Raw genomic sequence first — 23,689 nt, 5'->3', positions numbered from 1 at the left:
TATGTCCGTATTTCCGTTCCACAAAAAAATAGAACATGTCCTATTATTGTCCGCATTACGGACAAGGATAGGACTGTTCTATTTGGGGCCAGCTGTTCCGTTCTGCAAAATACAGAATGCACACAGACCTTATTCGTATTTTTTGTGGATCTGTCGTGTGCATGAGCCCTAAGACTGGGCCATTTACCCCTCTTCTGCTTTTTTTTTTTTTTTTTTTTGCGTCTTGGATTCCAAAACTTTTAATTTTTGTGCCTTTTTTCGGTCATACATGGGGCTTTATTTTTATTTAATTTTATTTTCTATAGACAGGATGCAAAAGGGAAAAAGTCTGCTTTTACATTTTATTTTTCAATAGCAACTATATTTTTTTAAATTACGTCCCCATTTTGTAATGGTCAATTTGATATATGGGATGTATGGGTTATGGTCACCGTGGTCAGAGTTAGAAGCAGCAGTGTGGCGTGTGGTGGCTTTTTTATAATTTTTTTATTTTGTCAATTTTCTTTTACATTTTTACTTTTTTTTTTAGGTTATACAAGACTTTTGGGGGACATTTAACATTACTTTTTCTAATTGTTGATTTCTCCTGTAACTGGGGCAGACATCGTAGCCCCAGTTACAGGGAGAATACAGACCCCAGAGAGGTTGTACAAGGATGTGCAACCTCACTGCAGAGCTAATCTGGGTCTGATGAGACCCAGCAGCTCGCACAGACTCCTTGTCCCCTGGCGGTCATATTACCACTGGGACCAAAGCAGGAAGTGGCATTGTCACTTTTTGAACTGTATACATAAAGCTCATTGTTCACTGTGTATGCAGCGATTAGGGATGGAAAAGAAACACCCTGCTGAATGACGAGGATAATGTCAGATAAATTGGATAATAGCACTGCACACCCAGTGCAAAAGGAAATAACGGGTCCCTTCCACTGGATTGTATATGTCATTATAAAGGGATCTTGTGAATCACTTAGACCCCGCTTGAAGGTTTAGACAGCAGCATTCTAACAAAAAGCCTTTCACAGCAGTGAAGCCAAGTGACCGTAAAATGAATTACAGTACATATAAGGAATACTGGAGGCGCTTGCAATCACCAGCATTATTATACTCCATTTGAGAGTCTGCCCCCCTTTCCAGTGGAGTGAGTATAGTATCTGCTCATGCTTGGTGTTGCTGTTTCTTCTGATTGCATGCGCCTCCAGTATTTCTTATATGTATTCTCTAAGGGGAGCCCTGCTTTCTCAGACACCGGGCTCCTGCAGCTGCACCATTTGCATCAACGTTTTAAAATATCTGTGCAGAGATGTTTGCCGACTGCAATCATTTTAGGCTACTTTCACACTAGCGGCAGGACGGATCTGACAGGCTGTTCACCCTGTTGGATCCGTCCTGCCGCTATTTCGCCATGCCACTGGACTGCCGCTCTGTCCCCATTGACTATAATGGTGGACGGGGCGGAGCTCCGGCGCAGTACGGCAGTGCAAAGTGAGAGGCCGCCGGACTAAAAAGTCGTACATGCAGTACTTTTAGTCTGGCGGCCTTTCTCTGTGCACTGCCGCGCTGCGCCGGAACTCTGCCCCTGTCCCCATTATAGTCAATGGGGACGGAGTGGCAGTCCGGCGGCACGGCGAAATAGCGGCAGGACGGATCCGACAGGGTGAACAGCCTGTCGGATCTGTCCTGCTGCTAGTGTGAAAGTTCCCTTAGCCAACCAATGACAGATCATTATTATCTGAAAATAAATCTTCAGAATTTCGTCCAATAGTCAGACGTAAGATCTTTTGTTCAATGTAAGATCATTTGTGGACAAAAGATATTTCTTTAAAAGCCCCCTAAAAGATCTTTTGTCCATCGCCTAGGTTCATTGAAGGTGTATAGGCAGTTTGAACAACTGTAATGACCAATATAGATGAAAATGTGTAAGGCGATGTTTGCGAAATGACCACTCACCAGGTGATTGTCCAATTAACTGCTGCTTAACTATCAACATCTGTCTAATGTGTATTTGCCACTTGTTAGAAAGGTACATGAAACATGATGTAAACTTTGAATGTAAATTTCCCATCAGTGACTGTATTTGTGAGTTTTACCCTCCCTTCTGATCCTCAGCTGTTTCATGTGACCAGCACTCTGACTCTCCAAATAACACAGCATCTTATATGTGGACAGGAAGCCAGTTTCTCTGTGATTCCTATAGGAACCTCAATAGAGAAATAACTGACTTCCTGTCCTGTGTCATTTGGAGATCAGAGTGCTGGTCACATGAGACTGATGAGGAACATAAGGGAGGTTATAACCTATAAATACAGTCACTGGTAAGAAGATCACCTTCACTGCAGTTTACATCATGAACCTCTCTAAAACAGGTCAGAGAATGAACATTTTAGTGGGCGTGCATCTTAAACGGGCAACAGTGAAATATTTGGTCATCCTGAGTCTTCTAGTGAGATTGCCTGTTCCAGAAGCTCTCTACTCTGACTAACAGATGGAGTCCCATGTGTTTGACCCCATCTGTGAAATATATACAGTATGTCCTTTCTGTGTTTGTCTATATTTCAGAAAGGCACTCAAATATCTGAGAGCTCTGGACAACAATGTATACCATGAAAACAATATTTATTATACACCACTAAAATGCCACCATAAAAACATAATAGACTATAGGCGCATCAACCAGTCAATTGCAAGTTAGCAGCATTTTTACAACAGGTGGCATGACTTATTTTTGCAAAACTTTTTTATTGGGACATTTTGCAGCAATTCACATATTATTGACTCTAAATGTGGCAATAAGGTGTGCAATATATGTCAGTCACGTATGATATATACTGCTCTAATACCAGAGTACTTTCAAGCCTCCTCTATATGAAGTTCTAACAGTGGATTTATATCATTCTGTGTTACATGCTTATCAGTAACTTGCAATTGACTGGTTGATGCGCTGATAGTCTATTATGTTTTTATGGTTTATGGTGGCATTTTAGTGGTGTATAATAAATATTGTTTTTATGGTATACATTGTTGTCCAGAGCTCTCAGATATTTGAGTGCCCCTCATACAATAGATTAATTTTTACCTTTTGGATTCGGGTGATTCCAGAGGAGTGCACCGAGTCCATAGGAGTCCCTCAGGTGAGCCGCTAATCTTTTATATTCGAGTTTTATATTTCAGAAAACTTCACCAGATCCGTCTACTTGTACATGTTTCCGTCTTTTTATGGGATCACTTACATTTTCATTTGCATTTTAGGCTGTGTATTAAGTTATTTTCATTGTCATATTAAATGTCTCTCCTTTCTAATGTTTGTTTAGAATTGGGGGGCTGTGAAGGATGGTCTCCAAAATTCTCAAATTCAAGAGTTCTTAGACTCTTTGGACAAGTTTGTTGCAACTTTGTCTTCAGCAAAAAATAATTTGGATGGAAAAATTGAGCTTAAAAAAGTGGACAGTGGCAATTTGCTGGATAGCCTGCAAAGCCCATCAGACTTTATAGCTGCAGGTATGTTCATATTTTATTTAGTATGTAAAGGGTTACAGATATAATGAGCGGAACTGATAATCATATGACACATTTTCTGCAGCCCTGACTCCTAAAGAATAAAAGACCCCTTATACTTTATAGGATCTGACATCTATGTCAACAGCTCCCTCTAATTCAGTGTGGTCTGTCGCCAATGTCATGTCTATGGTAAAGCCTGGTTGTTGTATAGGGATCAGACAGGTTAGAGTTTAACTTACCTCCATATTGTTTCTGCAGTGTTACATGGAAATAGGCTTGATGGAGCAGACATGTTAATGTGAACTTGGGGAAGATAGTAGCAGTTGGCCAGATCTCATGTTCCGTGGTTCTCTGAATGACACTACATGTGGCCAACTACTGGGTCTATTTGCATCAACTATTTCACTTTTGCAATTGCATTTACATCTTGCCATAATCTATAGTAAATCTGTCCTGCTGAATGCTTATGCATATGGGTGTAATATTTGGATGCTATATATAGTGCACTCGTTAACCCCTTACAAAGGTTCACAAATAGTCAGTCTACTACAACAATGATTATAACATCCACCATAAGTAAAATCTTGGCTGCATTTCTCTCTGTGGAAAGGCAGGGCTGCCATCAGGAATTTCTGTGCCCCATTCAGGCAAATTGTGAGCCCCCCCTCCAGGCCTTTTTACATTCATAGCATAACATTAACTTTGCAGAACTATGTAATCTTTACTATAAAAGAAAGGAGAAAGTAAAAATTGCTCTTATATACCATAAATTTCAGTGAAAAGAAGTTATCTCTCAGGTCTTGGCGGGATTTGTACTCCAGAGGTTCTGTATAGCAAGCAATAAACTTACCACTAGTCTATAGGACTTTTTTGTGGGTAGGGCTACTATACAGAAGGTTTGGGGTTCAAATCCATGAAAGACCTGTAAAATATTCTTTATAGGAAAGGTTATGGAAAAAAATAGAAGTGTTATTTTCCAGCCTTTTTTCATTTATGATAAAAGTAAAAATTTCTGTAAAGTTATTGTTACGAAACAAATAATAAAGCAAAAACCATTTGAGTTTTTGTAACATACTTAGTATGAAATACCAGTATTACAAAACACTATTTGGTATCTCTGTAATCATAATAACCCATTCAACATAGTGAATACATTATTTATGGTGACTGGTAAATGGCACAAACATGTTTCCTTCATTTTAGTAATATACCATTTATTCAATATTATGCCTGTGAAAAAATAGCTTTTTAAATCACAGAAAATTCTATCCTTTCAACAGGACTGTAGTGTTATGGTAACTCTTCTTTCTGCCATACAGAAGGCCTATGGGTTCAAATCCCAGTGAAGACCTGTAAAATTATTTCTTTTGTAAAAGTACAATGTGCTGGGAGAGGGCCACAGCCCATATCCATCACGGCTTCATTAATATTCACACCACTGAAGTGAATACAAACGAGGCCAGGAACCCCAGCTGCTCCGGGCCCCAGACTGCAGTACCTGATGGTCCCTGTTAAAAGGCATAACACAAATATCTATAACAAATTAATTACAGATTTGTGGATCCATTGTTGTGGATGTCCTGAAAAGTTTAATACGATGCAGGACCCTCATTTCGCTAGGTCTGCCACCAACTCCAAGTTATTGACCTTATAGGCCATATTTGGGCTATTCATCTTTCCCTTCTTCTTTTCTTTCTTACCTACTTCCTCCTGGTGGTCGCACTATCCCTTCCTCTTACTCTCCCCATATATGTCCTCTCCTTCCCACCTCTCTTTTTTGTTTATCCCTTTAATACATTATATTTTTTTCCCCTGATATTGAGGTTCCTTCCTTCAAGTTCTCAATTTCCTTTGACATACCATAAATGGGTAAATATTCTTTGTGGGGGCACTCTGGGTTAAAATGGTCTGAGGCTGCAGGTTTACTGATATATGTTTGGTCTTTGGCCCAAAAATGCTAGTGTGTTTGCTTATCTGGAATTTTTTGGGGACTTGTTCTGTACTTCTGTTCTTTAAATGCTATATGGTCTTGTTGTTATGTTATATAAACACTCTTTAAAAAAATACAAATACCATTGCTGTCTGGGCATGTATATAAGTATTTGTCTCTATTTGAAGTTTTGAAACGGAATTGTGATCTTTTGCAGGAGGTAACAGTGAAGTGATTGAGAAGCTGGAGGGAATGCTCTCTGTTTGGATCAAGCAGATTGAACAGGTTCTTGCAGAAAGTGAGCAGATGAGAAAAGAAGCTGATGACATTGGACCCTCTGCTGAACTGGAACATTGGAAGTCACGGATGTCATCCTTCAACAGGTTTCAAATATTTTTGATAGAAAGCATCATGTATCTAATTGTGAGCCACAAAGAATAAAGGTTGATTTAGGTATTAAATTAGCTAAGGTTTAATAAACTGGGCATAGGAGGTGCGATGTGTAAATATATGGCCAGTATATATACTCATACACACTTCTTCTATGTGTGAACTGTTTTAAACTACAGTATTCTGAATGGAACATTTTTAGTTTTGCAAACCGTAGTGCTGACCGAACAGGTGCAGCTACATTTTGTGCAGAGGTAGCGTTCGGAGCCTGGTCCTAGCGCCCAAGGGAGCAGAAAGGTTATTCCGCCACACAATGGATCATGATAGGTCGGTGTCCTGTTACAGATTTTGCATTGGTGTCCTGTACCTTCAAGTCACAGCCTATAGAGCTGTTAAAAATAGTTTATTAGTTGAATTAAAGGGAATCTGTCACCAATTTTATGCTTGCCTATCTAAGGTTAGCATGTACTGTTGACAGAGACCCTGATAACAACATTAGATTACTTGACCAGTTTTCTTAAAGTTACCATTGAGCAGCTCCAGCGGAAGCCGAGTGGTGGAGTCCGCTGCTGTCGATCATCTGCAGGAGGGCAGGTGCAGCCAGGAGCTCATGAACATCAGAACTGCAGAGCTACTTATCCAGAAAATGGTCAGGAAATAACTGAGTATAGTTCTCTATACATTCAGTGTTGGCCTGAAATTTTGTGTTTTAATCTGTTGTGTACAGTATATCAGAAAGATTTAGTCGAGAGTTTAAAGGCACACGTCTGTCATAAAGGGATATTTTATTCAACTCAATATTCATAGAAAACCCATTTTTTTATTTTGACAGTAGTATACTATTGAAAATTAGATGCTAAATATTGCCCTCTGTAGCTGTCAGCAAAGAGAGATAACTCCTATATAGATGGATTAGTATAATTGCAGCTGTTGGTCCCGTGCACGTGGATGGCAGATGAAGCTGTAATAACACTACACCACCACAACAAACTATACGGTGTGAGGGATGTATCACCCCTTCCAATAGTTGATCAGCGGGAGTGCAGGAATCGGTCCACCACAATCTGGCCTTTCCTGAGGTTTGGTTGTCAATATAATGAAACCAGACAACCCCTTTAATATGTGATAACATAATGGGTCATAACAAGGAAAGAGCATATAAAAATATTGTCTGATTATGAAGCAGTAATTGTAATAATATGTATGTATGTTTATCTTCACTTTAATTACCAATATATAATATTTTTTCTCTCAAGTCTGTTAGATGAGATTAAAAGCCCTAAAGTCAAGAAGGTTCTCAGCATCCTCCAAGCTGCCAAGTCCAGGATGTTAAAGCAATGGAAAGAACTGGTACCCTTCCTTTTCCTGCTATCTTCTGTTTATATAATGGGCATTCACATTAAATTAGAACTCAAAATTGGGGTTCTCTGGTTTGTAAAAAAACTTTTTCTTTTTAAAGATGTGCTGGGGTCAAAAAAAGTCTTATCCTTCCTAGGGCATAGGGAGGTTAATGGATTCAACTTTGCATAATTTTAGTAAACTGCTTCACCCTTCCAACTTAATGTTTTCAATAAAAAAAATTCTGACATCAATTTGTGTGTAATACAAAGACGGCCGATGAACAACAGCTGAATAACAAACTTACAATTTTCCCTAAGTTTCAATATATTGACATTTAGATCACCCAATAAAAAGAAGAGGGGATCAAACTGTAGCTTTTCATTTAATATCACAGGAGATGTGCCAGATTTGTATTTTTTTCTCCACATCTTGGATTTCAAATCCCTTTGTACCTTTTTCTTAAAGGGCATCTGTCAGCAGATTTGTACCTATGAAACTGGCTGACCTGTTACATGTGCACTTGGTGGCTGAAGGCATCTGTGTTGGTCCCATGTTCACATGTGCCCACATTGCTGAAAAAAATAATATTTTAATATATGCAAATGAGCCTCTAGGAGCAGCAGCGGTGTTGTCCTTACACCTAGCCCACTTCAGATTCCTATTTTAAAATGTTTTTAAATACGAAGGAGCATTTGCCCAAGCCTATTTGCCAGCAGTAAAGATCAGTTTACACAGAATGATCTGCTGCCGGCAATTGACGATTTAGGTGCCTATACAAACAATCCAATTACCCAATGAACGAGTAGGCACTTAAATCACCAGATAATTGCTAACGAACATTCCTATGAACGCTCGGTAGCAATTATCTGGTGGATTCTCAGTCCGTGCAAACTCAAAAATCTGTGATCTTATTAGATTCCCCTTAAAGGGGTTGTCCGGGTTCAGAGTTGAACCCCGAAATACCCTTATTTTCACCCAGGCATCCCTCCTGAGGCTAGCATCAGAGCATCTCATGCACCGATGCGCTCCCTTGCCCTGTGCTAAATCACGCAGGGCACAGGCTCTTTTGTTTTCAATAACACACTGCCGGGCGGAAACTTCCGCATGGCAGTGTGTTCAGTGACGTCACCAGCTCTGATGGGCAGGCTTTAGCTAAATGCCGCTCATTAGTGCCGGTGACGTCACTGGGGGGTTTCTGGCAGCCCCATGGAGAGCCCTGGTACGTCACCGGATCTCCAAAAAATGCCTTTGCCCTGCGTGATTTAGCACAGGGCAAAGGAGAGCATCGGAGCATGAACTGCTCCGATGCTCCTGTCAAAGGGGCTGTCTGGGTGAAAAGAGAGGTATGTCCGGGTTCAGCTCTCAATTCTCTCAATTCTAAAAACCCTTTTATCCCTTCCATATTTTTAATATCAAACCAAATCTTATGTTGTAGTTTAAAGGGGTTGTGCGCTTTATTTTATATTGATGACCTATCTTCAGGCACCTCTGCCAATCAGCTGTTTGAAGAGAAGGCACTGCTCCTACGAATGCGGCCTTCCCTTCATTGTTTACTTGCTCACCTTCCCAACCGCATCGGGGGGGGGGGGGGGGGGGGCAGGTGTAATTACACCTAAGCTATCTCATTTACTTTTATGGGACGGCTCCTTCCTGTTCAGGTGTATAGGAATGAGCCGTCCCATAGAAGTGAGTAGGACGGCTTACTTGTAATTACACCTGCTCACCCCTGCAGTTGCGAAGGCGAGCAGGTAAACAATGAAGGGAAGGCCTCGCTCATAGGAGCGTCAGAGGTGCCAGGGGTCGGACCGATCTGATATTGATGATCTATCCTAAGGATAGGTCATCATTATAAATAAAGCGGACAGCCCCTTTACATACGTGCAATTCTTTATTAATATTAAATACCCCAGATTCCAATAAAGTGAAAAATATCTTCTCCTACGCCTATTCCTTATCTTGTAAAAAAGATTTGTTTACATCCATAACTATATACAAAACTGTGTTAGTAATCCATACTGGGGAATTAGAAAAACAATGCAGGGACTTTTGGAGGGCCACCATTTTTATCAATGCGATTCTAGAAGCTCTATCAAGTGTTATTTTCCTCTATGCCCTCTCCCTTCCCCTCAGATACTATAACAATGGAAGGACAGACAATCGCCAGATATCCATATACTGAAATATTTTCAATTCTGTATTAATGGATTCGGTGCTGATAGAGAGGAGTCAAGGCCCAAATAACTAGTTAGGCGGAGAGCTGCTACGAAGATCATCTCTTACATTGGAGAATATAATATATAATCTCATTTCAATGGGTGCCATGCATTGCTTCATTTCCTGCTGGGTTCTTTCACAGATTACAGCTGATTGCTGTAAGTCTGATCTTTCATCGAGTTTCACCCTGCTAACAAAAAGCATTTTACATAGCAGACAACTCCCTTAATTTAGTTTCAACATACGGTACATATGGCAGGAATATCTGATTATTTTTAAAGTGAATTTATGCTACTGACACTGTTTTCAGGGCTCCATCATTTTTGGTGAGAATCTGTTTTTGATATTCAGAGTTGTCCATTGATGGTAGAGTAGAGCACTTCCCAATGCTGTCTTCTTATAGTGGCTCATGAATGCTTATAAACCAGAAGTGCTTTTATTTTACCAAGTCTATGAAAAGACAATGATCAGCACCCTAAAACTGAAGGAAGTGATGCTCTAGGTCTAGGACAATTACCCATAACGGCAGGCTGCTGCCCTTCAGTCACTGCCAGCCTATAATAGAGTAATCTCCAGTGTATTCTACTAGGAAGGTAACTGGCTGCATTGTACACTGTTCTGGGAAGGAATTGTAGGTTTAAAAACAATTGGGGTCATTTATCAAACTGGTATAAAGTAGAACTGGCTTACTTGCCAATAGCAACCAATCAAATTCCACCTTTCATTTTTGACAGCTGCTTTGGAAAATGAATGGGGAAATCTGATTGACTGCTATGGGCAACTAAGCCAGTTCTACTTTATACCAGTTTGATAAATGACCCCAAATGTTATTATACTTCCCCCATTTGTCAGTGCAGTTAACTAAACGTAGATTGTTTTTTGCTTTACTTTTGGACAGGATTGCAATGTGACAAATGCTGCCAATGAAGCAAAGGACAATGTGAAATACTTGTACACACTAGACAGGTTCTTTGGACCATTGGGCAAGGCCTCTCCAGTAAGTACCTTAGTCTGAATTACCATAGATTGCTTGCATAACATTTTTATATGTATTAGATGAATTATGAATGATTTATGCTATTGAATTTGTGAACCCACCCTGTCACTACACATTTTCTTCCTTTCTAAGCAGGAGCTAAAATCTTTCCCTTTAAAAGTGGGAGGCAACAATGTTGCTGGTGTGAGGTAGACAATAGGAATTCCTTGCCCTAGAGCAGGGGTGCACAACGTTTCCTGGTTGGGGGCCACATTGCCAGACTGAACCAATGACGAGGGCCGAAATTAAAATTTTAAGGTGTATTAACAACTGAAATTATGTACTTATGGCATATTGAACACACATTATATACCATTAATGTCTAGTTACACTTCCAGGACTCTCATCTAATGGGAGAAATACATGAAAATTACATGTAAGCAGCCACAAGACATAGGCATACATGACTGTTACCAGATGGTTGGGGGATGCACAGAATGGTATCAAGGGCCGCATGTGGCCCCCGGGCTGCAGGTTGTGCACCCCTGCCCTAGAGGAATGTAAGCTATCATTTATGGTGGCCTGTGTTTCTCTATGGACCAGCCCACACTGACTCTGCCGTCAGGTAGTAATTCTGAGTGCCATAAGTATGTTGTTTGTTTGTTTTATCTGAATTCCTTTTTAATTGTCATTCTGGGCCAGACTAGGACTGACACATAAACCCCACCAACTCCCTACCATAGAACATAACATCCATCCCCACCAATCACACTGTGGCGTTTTTACTCGCCTATGCCCCCCACTACAAAACTAAATATGTAACCACACCATCAACACAAGAAGGAAAATAATAATGGACCACAGAAACGCCAGGGACAGAGGTACACTTACACCTCAGCCAGGGACAGAGGTACACTTACACCTCAGCCAGGGACAGAGGTACACTTACACCTCAGCCAGGGACAGAGGTACACTTACACCGCAGCCAGGGACAGAGGTACACTTACACCGCAGCCAGGGACAGAGGTACACTTACACCGCAGCCAGGGACAGAGGTACACTTACACCTCAGCCAGGGACACATACACACTACCACTATACAAGCACCAACAGCATGCTTCATTATTAACATAGTTCTCCGCTCTAATACGTTACACTCTCCTGACGCGGCAGTATTTGTACATACTTGTATTCCCCATAATACAACATTTCTGGAGAATCAGTTTTTTAGGAAATCGGGATTGTATTATTCCTCTGTTATTCCTCCTGGGAATGTATGAATACATTTCCAACTGTGGGTTACCATGCTAAGGGCTGTGACCCTACCCAAGTGTACACTTACACCTCAGCCAGGGACAGAGGTACACTTACACCGCAGCCAGGGACAGAGGTACACTTACACCGCAGTCAGGTACAGAGGTACACTCACACCGCAGCCAGGGACAGAGGTACACTTACACCTCAGTCAGGTACAGAGGTACACTCACACCGCAGCCAGGGACAGAGGTACACTTACACCTCAGCCAGGGACAGAGGTACACTTACACCTCAGCCAGGGACAGAGGTACACTTACACCTCAGCCAGGGACAGAGGTACACTTACACCTCAGCCAGGGACAGAGGTACACTTACACCTCAGCCAGGGACAGAGGTACACTTACACCGCAGCCAGGGACAGAGGTACACTTACACCGCAGCCAGGGACAGAGGTACACTTACAACGCAGCCAGGGACAGAGGTTCACTTACACCGCAGCCAGGGACAGAGGTACACTTACACCGCAGCCAGGGACAGAGGTACACTTACACCGCAGCCAGGGACAGAGGTACACTTACACCGCAGCCAGGGACAGAGGTACACTTACACCGCAGCCAGGGACAGAGGTACACTTACACCGCAGCCATAGACAGAGGTACACTTACACCGCAGCCAGGGACAGAGGTACACTTACACCTCAGCCAGGGACAGAGGTACACTTACACCTCAGCCAGGGACAGAGGTACACTTACACCTCAGCCAGGGACAGAGGTACACTTACACCTCAGCCAGGGACAGAGGTACACTTACACCTCAGCCAGGGACAGAGGTACACTTACACCTCAGCCAGGGACAGAGGTACACTTACACACTTACACCTCAGCCAGGGACAGAGGTACACTTACACCGCAGTCAGGGACAGAGGTACACTCACACCGCAGCCAGGGACAGAGGTACACTTACACCGCAGTCAGGGACAGAGGTACACTTACACACTTACACCTCAGCCAGGGACAGAGGTACACTTACACCTCAGCCAGGGACAGAGGTACACTTACACCTCAGCCAGGGACAGAGGTACACTTACACACTTACACCTCAGCCAGGGACAGAGGTACACTTACACAGCAGCCAGGGACAGAGGTACACTTACACCGCAGCCAGGGACAGAGGTACACTTACACCTCAGCCAGGGACAGAGGTACACTTACACACTTACGCCTCAGCCAGGGACAGAGGTACATTTACACCGCAGCCAGGGACAGAGGTACACTTACACCGCAGCCAGGGACAGAGGTACACTTACACCGCAGCCAGGGACAGAGGTACACTTACACCGCAGCCAGGGACAGAGGTACACTTACACCGCAGCCAGGGACAGAGGTACACTTACACCGCAGCCATAGACAGAGGTACACTTACACCGCAGCCAGGGACAGAGGTACACTTACACCTCAGCCAGGGACAGAGGTACACTTACACCTCAGCCAGGGACAGAGGTACACTTACACCTCAGCCAGGGACAGAGGTACACTTACACCTCAGCCAGGGACAGAGGTACACTTACACCTCAGCCAGGGACAGAGGTACACTTACACCTCAGCCAGGGACAGAGGTACACTTACACACTTACACCTCAGCCAGGGACAGAGGTACACTTACACACTTACACCTCAGCCAGGGACAGAGGTACACTTACACCGCAGTCAGGGACAGAGGTACACTCACACCGCAGCCAGGGACAGAGGTACACTTACACCGCAGTCAGGGACAGAGGTACACTTACACACTTACACCTCAGCCAGGGACAGAGGTACACTTACACCTCAGCCAGGGACAGAGGTACACTTACACCTCAGCCAGGGACAGAGGTACACTTACACACTTACACCTCAGCCAGGGACAGAGGTACACTTACACCGCAGCCAGGGACAGAGGTACACTTACACCGCAGCCAGGGAGAGAGGTACACTTATACCTCAGCCAGGGACAGAGGTACACTTACACACTTACGCCTCAGCCAGGGACAGAGGTACATTTACACCGCAGCCAGGGACAGAGGTACACTTACACCGCAGCCAGGGACACATACACACTACCACTATACAAGCACCAACAGCATGCTTCATTATTAACATAGTTCTCCGCTCTAATACGTTACACTCCCTGACGCGGCAGTATTTGTACATACTTGTATTCCCCATAATACAACATTTCTGGAGAATCAGTTTTTTAGGAAATCGGGATTGTATTATTCCTCTGTTATTCCTCCTGGGAATGTATGAATACATTTCCTACTGTGGGTTACCATGCTAAGGGCTGTGACCCTACCCTAGTGTACACTTACACTTCAGCCAGGGACAGAGGTACACTTACACCTCAGCCAGGGACAGAGGTACACTTACACCGCAGCCAGGGACAGAGGTACACTTACACACTTACACCTCAGCCAGGGACAGAGGTACACTTACACCTCAGCCAGGGACAGAGGTACACTTACACCTCAGTTAGGGACAGAGGTACACTTACGCCGCAGCCAGGGACAGAGGTACACTTACACCGCAGCCAGGGACAGAGGTACACTTACACCTCAGCCAGGGACAGAGGTACACTTACACCGCAGTCAGGGACAGAGGTACACTTACACCTCAGCCAGGGACAGAGGTACACTTACACCTCAGCCAGGGACAGAGGTACACTTACACACTTACACCTCAGCCAGGGACAGAGGTACACTTACACCGCAGTCAGGGACAGAGGTACACTTACACCGCAGTCAGGGACAGAGGTACACTTACACCGCAGCCAGGGACAGAGGTACACTTACACCGCAGCCAGGGACAGAGGTACACTTACACCTCAGCCAGGGACAGAGGTACACTTACACCTCAGCCAGGGACAGAGGTACACTTACACCGCAGCCAGGGACAGAGGTACACTTACACCTCAGCCAGGGACAGAGGTACACTTACACCGCAGCCAGGGACAGAGGTACGCTTACACACTTACGCCTCAGCCACGGACAGAGGTACATTTACACCGCAGCCAGGGACAGGGGTACACTTACACCGCAGCCAGGGACACATACACACTACCACTATACAAGCACCAACAGCATGCTTCATTATTAACATAGTTCTCCGCTCTAATACGTTACACTCCCTGACGCGGCAGTATTTGTACATTCCCCATAATACAACATTTCTGGAGAATCAGTTTTTTAGGAAATCGGGATTGTATTATTCCTCTGGTATTCCTCCTGGGAATGTATGAATACATTTCCAACTGTGGGTTACCATGCTCCTTGTCAAAGGGCTGTGACCCTACATACTGACAGTGTCCAATCATCACTGACAGCACCAGACTGTGTAGGGACACATCTTATTGCCAAGGGGAAGGCTTACAGATCGTACAGATGTAATTTATACTTTATACACACTGCCCCCATGTCACACAGTCCACTTACACATTATATACATGACACACAGTCCACTTACACATTATATACATGACACACAGTCCACTTACAGATTATATACATGACACACAGTCCACTTACACATTATATACATGACACACAGTCCACTTACAGATTATATACATGACACACAGTCCACTTACAGATTATATACATGTCACACAGTCCACTTACACATTATATACATGACACACAGTCCACTTACACATTATATACATGACACACAGTCCACTTACACATTATATACATGACACACAGTCCACTTACACATTATATACATGACACACAGTCCACTTACACATTATATACATGACACACAGTCCACTTACACATTATATACATGACACACAGTCCACTTACACATTATATACATGACACACAGTCCACTTACACATTATATACATGTCACACAGTCCACTTACACATTATATACATGAAACACAGTCCATTTACACATTATATACATGCCACATACCCGCCACTCACACATTATATACATGCCACATACCCGCCTCTCACACATTATATACATGCCACATACCCGCCACTTTCACATTATATACATGCCACATACCCGCCACACACATTATATACATGCCACTGCCTCTTCAAACAGCTGATTTTTTAACCCCCACCAACATGATATTGTTAACTTCTCTTGAAGATGGGCCATCAATAACAGAAAACCAGACAACCCCTTTAAAACGATACAGGTCACTTATTAGTACTGCTTGGCTTGTCTCATACTGCTCTCTAAGGGTCCATTCACACGTCCGCAAAATGGGTCCGCATCCGTTTTGCAATTTTGCAGAACAGGTGCGGACCCATTAATTTTCAACGGTGCCAGAATGTGCTGTCTGCATCCGCATTTACAGATCCGCACTTCTGTTCCACAAAAAAATAGAACATGTCCTATTCTTGTCCGCAATTGCGGATGCGGAACGCACATTGCCGATGTCCGTGTTTTGCGGATCCGCAAAACACATACGGACGTGTGAATGGACCCTAACTGGGCTGTATGCACTTTCTCTTGTGCTCTGGACAAACGATGGCAGCCCCTACCTCTAGACCACAGCAGTCCTGTGTCTGTGCAGGGCATTTAGCTGCTGCTTCCCTAGTGTCAATCTGATAAGTCCCTCTCTATGTATTCATGGACTCACCAGTGTATCGGGGGCACAGCAGCCTTTTCCTCAGCTCAACAAGAGAAGACGGGGTTCAGATCTTCTTAGAACCTTCAGCATTGTATTCTGCATGCTCAGATTTACCTGAGGGCAGAGTGACCCACTCTGTGAGTGGCCCACTGCCCAAACAACCTGCCGGGAATCTGCCTGGTAGAGAAGATTATCAGCTCAGGCCTGTTGTAATTCCATATTATTTTACTGAAATGGCTATGGTTGGATAATAGATATGTTGAAAGCGTAACTGCCATTCTATTTTTATTTGTGTAATGTATAGGGGTAGTGATACTGACCATTTTTGTAATATACTTTAATTACTGAAATCATACATTTCTATTAGAACAATAACTGTAAAGTGGCCGATTTTGAGCCTTAGCAACACTCCTCTGTCTTCTGTTTACATAACTGTGGAGACTTGCTAACACTGACTGTGTTATATTAACAAAAAACAGAGGAGCGCTGCTAAGGCTCAAAATGGGCCACTTTACAGCTATTTTTCTAATAGAAATGTATGATTTCAGTAATTAAAGTATATTACGAAAATGGTCAGCATCACTGCAACTACACATTACACAAATAAAAAAAGAAGAATGACAGTTACACTTTAAGTTTTAATTTTTGTAGTCTGTAGTATGTTGGATTTTTTAAAAACTGAGGATGGGTAAAGTGTTTTGATATATAGGGCAAATTTTCCAGTGCACCATAAATTAATTTATGCTTCAAATGTTCAGGCTACAATGGTAGAACACATTCCAAGTCTGATGAACAGCATCCGTATGATCTACAGTACATCCCAGTATTATAATACTTCAGAGCATATGACGTCCCTCTTCCTAAAAGTCACCAACCAAATTGTGACCACATGCAAGAATTATCTGAACCAGGGGGTTGTTAAGATCTGGGATCTTGACAGGTAAAGTATGGGCATCTTTAAATAGTAATCTATAGCAACTGAATCTCATAATTATTGCCTTGTGGCACTGGCGCCAAAATAGTTTTCCCACGAAATGCAGTGTAGTCTACAGGCAGCATATTACAGAGCAGGAGGAGCGGAGCAGACTGATGTATAGTTTTATGGGAAAAGATTCAGTAATACTTTTAATTTATACAGTTAAAGTTGCTTTTTCTGAGTTCAGTTGTACTTGGAGCTGTCTTATTGGGGATTGATAGCGGTCTCTGTGTAAGTGTGTATACATAGATAGCTGTCAGTCACTGGTAAGATGGCCTCGTGTACAACTGAGCTCAGAAAGAGCATAGATTTAAAAGATTAAATTACGAGTTTTCCCCAAAAATTATATATCAATCTGCTTAGTTTATCCAGCCCTATAACATGCTGTCTGCAGACTGCACTGCATTTCATGGTCATAGGTCTTCTTTAACACCACAGTACAAACTTTGGGGGGAATTTATCAAACTGGTGTGCCCATAGCAATCAATCAGATTCCACCTTTCATCTTGGACAGCTCATTTGGAAAATGAAAGGAGCAATCTGATTGGTTGCTATGGCCGATTAAGCCAGTTCTACTTTACACCAGTTTAATAAATGACTTTCTTTGTGCAGTAATTTCTACATAGCAGTACCCATGTTCAGCTATGTACATAGAAGGCAGGGGGCCTCATAGCAGAGTTCACTGTGGTGGCGGATTGTGCCACCCAAGACAGAAAGGCTTGGTGTTTGTTTCCTCCTCTAGGCCGTTTGTTTGCTAATAATACACGTGTCAAAGGGCGCTAACCCATCAAAGGCTCGGCTCTCTCCAACGTACTTAATGAGCTACATGGTCTGCCTTTATGGTATGCATGCTGTAGCCTACATGAGTTAACTGTTACATACACTACTAATTCAAATTGCTTCCCAGACAATACCACACATTGTAGCACCCATGTAGCTGATACAGGATATGCTCATACGTGACACATACACTGCAGATTTTTTTTATCACAGAATTGTGAGCTGAAAATCTGCAGAGTATTATCAAATCTCATCAACATTTTGCAGAAAATATCTCTATTAAAAATTGATGTGAAATGTAGATTTTAAATCCACCGTATCAATTTATCCCTATATCCATGCATCAGTTAAAGGGGTTTTCCAGGATTTTGATACTGATGACCTATCCTCAGGATGTGATCGGTGGAGGTCCGATACCCGAGACCCCCACTGATCATCTGTTTGAAAACACAACGCCGTGGCCTTCTCCGTGCTTACTAAGCACAGCGCCGTATAATGGCTGTGCTTGGTATAGCGCTCAGGCCCATTGAAGTTAATGGGACTGAGTGCAATACCAAACAACCGCTATACAGTGTTCGTCGCTGTGCATTGTAAGCACGGAGAAGGCCGCATCGCTTGCAGGAGCGCCAGTGCCTTCTCAAACAGCTGATTGGCAGGGGTACCAGGAGTCTGGCCCCCACCGATCAGATACTGATGACCTATCCTAAGGATAAGTCATCAGTATCAAAATCCTGAATATAGGTCCCTTGTGGTTGAACCCTAGCAGGTCTCATGCTATTTTCCTGCATAGATATACCAATATAATTTGTTTTCAGAACTGATAGAATATAGTTGTGCTGTATAGACACTGGAAACTGTAGTACTCATGGTGATGCCCTAAAACTGTAGCTGTGCTCATATTAGACAGTGCTTCATTTGCTCTATTAGATTAGATTTTTCTGAACTCCTGGAATTAAAACAATTTTAAGGAAATTAGTCACATATTACTAAGCTTATTCTCATTCCATAATTGTAGTGATATAATCTATAAATTTTTTAGGGAAGAGCTTCTGAAGAGGATCCGTGAATGTGTGTACCTGAATGCACAGTATCAAGCTTCTTTCCACAAGGTGAAGGAGAAACTAAAGGAAACTCCAAATGAGAGACAGTTTGAATTCAGGTAAAAATTAACATCTATTTTTTTGCTGAAATATTTATGCAATCATACAAAAATGTGGATCCAATGTGTGCATTATTTTTTAGACAACTAGTTTTAGTTTTTTAGTTAGAATAATTTTTATTGAAATATCATAAGTAGACATCGATTCCAACATAAATGATATACATTACATGTGGATTATATCGACAAGACATGATATAAAATGCACCGTAATGTGGGAACACTACTGTTATGCAAATAATAACATGTAATGAATAATCCACATGTAGTTTTAGTTTTTTAAACCTGTCGTAGCCATAGAAAATCACCCCCCCCTCATTGTTGATGTCATGTAATTCCATAAACCTAATGTTTATAGCTTGTGTGTCTATGTCCAGACGTTCCCCATTGCTTTTACTATAATTAAAGGGAACCTGTCACCATGAAATTGCAATGTAAGCTAAAGGCTGCATGTTATGGAGCAAGAGAAAATAGATGGAGCTATCAGAAAATATTCAGTATAACTTGTAATTCATTCACTTAAATTCCTGCTCATTCTCAACTTTGACATCAAGGAGGCGTCATATCAGTGATTGACAGGTCTCTCTGTATGTACATTCATAGAGGGAAGGCTGTCAGTCACTGATGGGATCTCCTCCTTGACTTCAGAAGCCCAGAATGAGCAGGAATATAACATAGTACATAAGGCCGAAAAAAGGCATTTGTCCATCCAGTTCGGCCTGTTATCCTGCAAGTTGATCCAGAGGAAGGCAAAAAAAAACTGTGAGGTAGAAGCCAATTTTCCCCACTTTAGGGGAATAAAAATTCCTTCCCGACTCCAATCAGTCAATCAGAATAACTCCCTGGATCAACGACCCCTCTCTAGTAACTACACTGCGTGCAGAATTATTAGGCAAATGAGTATTTTGACCACATCATCCTCTTTATGCATGTTGTCTTACTCCAAGCTGTATAGGCTCGAAAGCCTACTACCAATTAAGCATATTAGGTGATGTGCATCTCTTTAATGAGAAGGGGTGTGGTCTAATGACATCAACACCCTATATCAGGTGTGCATAATTATTAGGCAACTTCCTTTCCTTTGGCAAAATGGGTCAAAAGAAGGACTTGACAGGCTCAGAAAAGTCAAAAATAGTGAGATATCTTGCAGAGGGATGCAGCACTCTTAAAATTGCAAAGCTTCTGAAGCGTGATCATCGAACAATCAAGCGTTTCATTTAAAATAGTCAACAGGGTCGCAAGAAGCGTGTGGAAAAACCAAGGCGCAAAATAACTGCCCATGAACTGAGAAAAGTCAGGCGTGCAGCTGCCAAGATGCCACTTGCCACCAGTTTGGCCATATTTCAGAGCTGCAACATCACTGGAGTGCCCAAAAGCACAAGGTGTGCAATACTCAGAGACATGGCCAAGGTAAGAAAGGCTGAAAGACGACCACCACTGAACATGACACACAAGCTGAAACGTCAAGACTGGGCCAAGAAATATCTCAAGACTGATTTTTCTAAGGTTTTATGGACTGATGAAATGAGAGTGAGTCTTGATGGGCCAGATGGATGGGCCCGTGGCTGGATTGGTAAAGGGCAGAGAGCTCCAGTCCGACTCAGACGCCAGCAAGGTGGAGGTGGAGTACTGGTTTGGGCTGGTATCATCAAAGATGAGCTTGTGGGGCCTTTTCGGGTTGAGGATGGAGTCAAGCTCAACTCCCAGTCCTACTGCCAGTTTCTGGAAGACACCTTCTTCAAGCAGTGGTACAGGAAGAAGTCTGCATCCTTCAAGAAAAACATGATTTTCATGCAGGACAATGCTCCATCACACGCGTCCAAGTACTCCACAGCGTGGCTGGCAAGAAAGGGTATAAAAGAAGAAAATTTAATGACATGGCCTCCTTGTTCACCTGATCTGAACCCCATTGAGAACCTGTGGTCCATCATCAAATGTGAGATTTACAAGGAGGGAAAACAGTACACCTCTCTGAACAGTGTCTGGGAGGCTGTGGTTGCTGCTGCACGCAATGTTGATGGTGAACAGATCAAAACACTGACAGAATCCATGGATGGCAGGCTTTTGAGTGTCCTTGCAAAGAAAGGTGGCTATATTGGTCACTGATTTGTTTTTGAATGTCAGAAATGTATATTTGTGAATGTTGAGATGTTATATTGGTTTCACTGGTAAAAATAAATAATTGAAATGGGTATATATTTGTTTTTTGTTAAGTTGCCTAATAATTATGCACAGTAATAGTCACCTGCACACACAGATATCCCCCTAAAATAGCTAAAACTAAAAACAAACTAAAAACTACTTCCAAAAATATTCAGCTTTGATATTAATGAGTTTTTTGGGTTCATTGAGAACATGGTTGTTGTTCAATAATAAAATTAATCCTCAAAAATACAACTTGCCTAATAATTCTGCACTCCCTGTATAGCCTGTAATATTATTACACTCCAGAAATACATCCAGGTCCCTCTTGAATTCCTTTATTGTACTCACCATCACCACCTCCTCAGGCAGAGAGTTCCATAGTCTCACTGCTCTTACCGTAAAGAATCCTTTTCTATGTTTGTGTACAAACCTTCTTTCCTCCAGACGCAGAGGATGTCCCCTCGTCACAGTTACAGTCCTGGGAATAAATAGATGATGGGAGAGATCTCTGTACTGACCCCTGATATATTTATACATAGTAATTAGATCTCCCGTCAGTCGTCTTTTTTCTAAAGTGAATAACCCTAATTTTGATAATCTTTCAGGGTACTGTAGTTGCCCCATTCCAGATATTACTTTAGTTGCCCTCCTCTGGACCTTCTCCAGCTCTGCTATGTCTGCCTTGTTCACAGGAGCCCAGAACTGTACACAGTACTCCATGTGCGGTCTGACTAATGATTTGTAAAGTGGTAGGACTATGTTCTTATCACGGGCATCTATGCCCCTTTTGATGCAACCCATTTTCTTATTGGCCTTGGCAGCAGCTGCCAGACACTGGTTTTTGCAGCTTAGTTTGCTGTTTATTAAAATTCCTAGATCCTTTTCCATGTCATATAAATGTAGAAAATAGAAGTTTTACTGAATCTTTTCCCACAAAACCTATAAGTCTGCTCAGCATCTCCTGATACCTTCAACTGAAACACAGTGTTCAAGACGACAGGTTCCCTTTAATGATTGGATTGGAGGAAAGTTTGATTTATGCTGATACCTTTGCACTGAGACATCCATTGAGTCCACATCATAATTTAAGGGCATCTGTCAGCAGATCTATACCGGTGAAACTGGCTGACCTGTTGCATGTGCGCTTGGCAGCTGAAGGTATTTGTGTTGGTATCACCTTCATTGCTCCTAGAGGCTAATTTGCATATATTAAAACATAATTTTCTCAGTAATGCAGGCACATATGAACATGGGACCTCCACAGATGCCTTTAGCTGCGAAGCGCACATGTAACAGTTCAGTCATTTTTATGGGTACAAATCTGCTGACAGATGCCCTTTAACCCATTAAGGACCCATGACGTACATGTACGTCATATCTTTGCGGGACTTAAAGGCCCATGACGTACATGTACTTAATGGGGATCGGGCGGGTGCAGGAGCTGCGCCCGCCCGATCAGCGGCAGGGGTCCGACAGTCACTGATAGCCGAACCCCTGCAACATGTGCTGGCATCGGTGAAATCACTGATGCCGGCGCATTAACCCTAAATGTGCCGCGGTTAGTGCTGACCACGACACGTGCGATGTCGGATCAGAGCTGCCATCGGGTCACCGTGCTGCTGTGACGGGGACACAATGGCATGGAAGGCAGCCCAAGGCCTTCCTTAGGCATCGGGTCTGCCCTCCGGTGGAGAGCCTGTGAGATCCAGCCCCCTGGATCTCACAGGCAGGAAGCTGTATGAGTAATACACACTGTATTACACATACAGCCAATGCATTCCAATACAGAAGTATTGGAATGCATTGTAAAGGGGATCAGACCCCCACAAGTTGAATTCCCAAAGTGGGACAAAAAATAAAGTTAAAAAAAAGTTGAAACAATAAAGTTTTCCCCCCAAAAAGTTTCAAGTAGAAAAAAACTAAAAACAAATTTTCCCCAAATAAAGAAAAAAATTTGGGTAAAAAATTGGGAAAAAAATGAAAAGTAGACATATTAGGTATCGCCGCGTCCTGATCGTACGTCTCTATAAACATATCACATGACCTAACTCCTCAGATGAACACCGTAAAAAAAAAATTTAAAAAAACTGGGCTAAATAAACAATTTTATTTGTCACCTTACATCACTAAAAGTACAAAACCAAGCGATCAAAAAGGCTTATGCACGCCAAAATAGTACCAATGTAACCGTCATCTCATCCCGCAAAAAATGAGACCCTAGCTAAGACAATCGCCCAAAAAATTTAAAAAAACTATGGCTCAGAATATAGGGACACTAAAACATTGTTTTTTTTTATTTTAAAAATGCTGTTATTGTTAGTGTAAAACTTACCGTAAGTAAATAAAAAAAAGTATACATATTAGGTATTGCCGCGTCCATAAGAACCTGCTCTAT

General features: G+C 42.4%; 1 protein-coding gene across 1 annotated transcript in view; it reads left to right on the top strand.

Moving 5' to 3' along the window:
* LOC121001312 (dynein heavy chain 5, axonemal-like) overlaps positions 1–23,689 on the top strand; it is a 304,445-nt gene that overhangs the window by 22,038 nt on the left and 258,718 nt on the right. Inside the window, 6 exon segments of the mRNA XM_040432320.1 lie at positions 3,311–3,497; positions 5,645–5,810; positions 7,074–7,167; positions 10,271–10,369; positions 16,993–17,174; positions 19,030–19,149. Coding sequence (XP_040288254.1) covers positions 3,311–3,497; positions 5,645–5,810; positions 7,074–7,167; positions 10,271–10,369; positions 16,993–17,174; positions 19,030–19,149 — 848 coding nt within the window.

This window comes from Bufo bufo, chromosome 5, assembly GCF_905171765.1.
Source record: "Bufo bufo chromosome 5, aBufBuf1.1, whole genome shotgun sequence".
Taxonomy (NCBI): Eukaryota; Metazoa; Chordata; class Amphibia; order Anura; family Bufonidae; genus Bufo; species Bufo bufo.
Note: the sequence above shows the minus strand (reverse complement) of the source record. Positions and strands in the feature narration are given on the sequence as shown.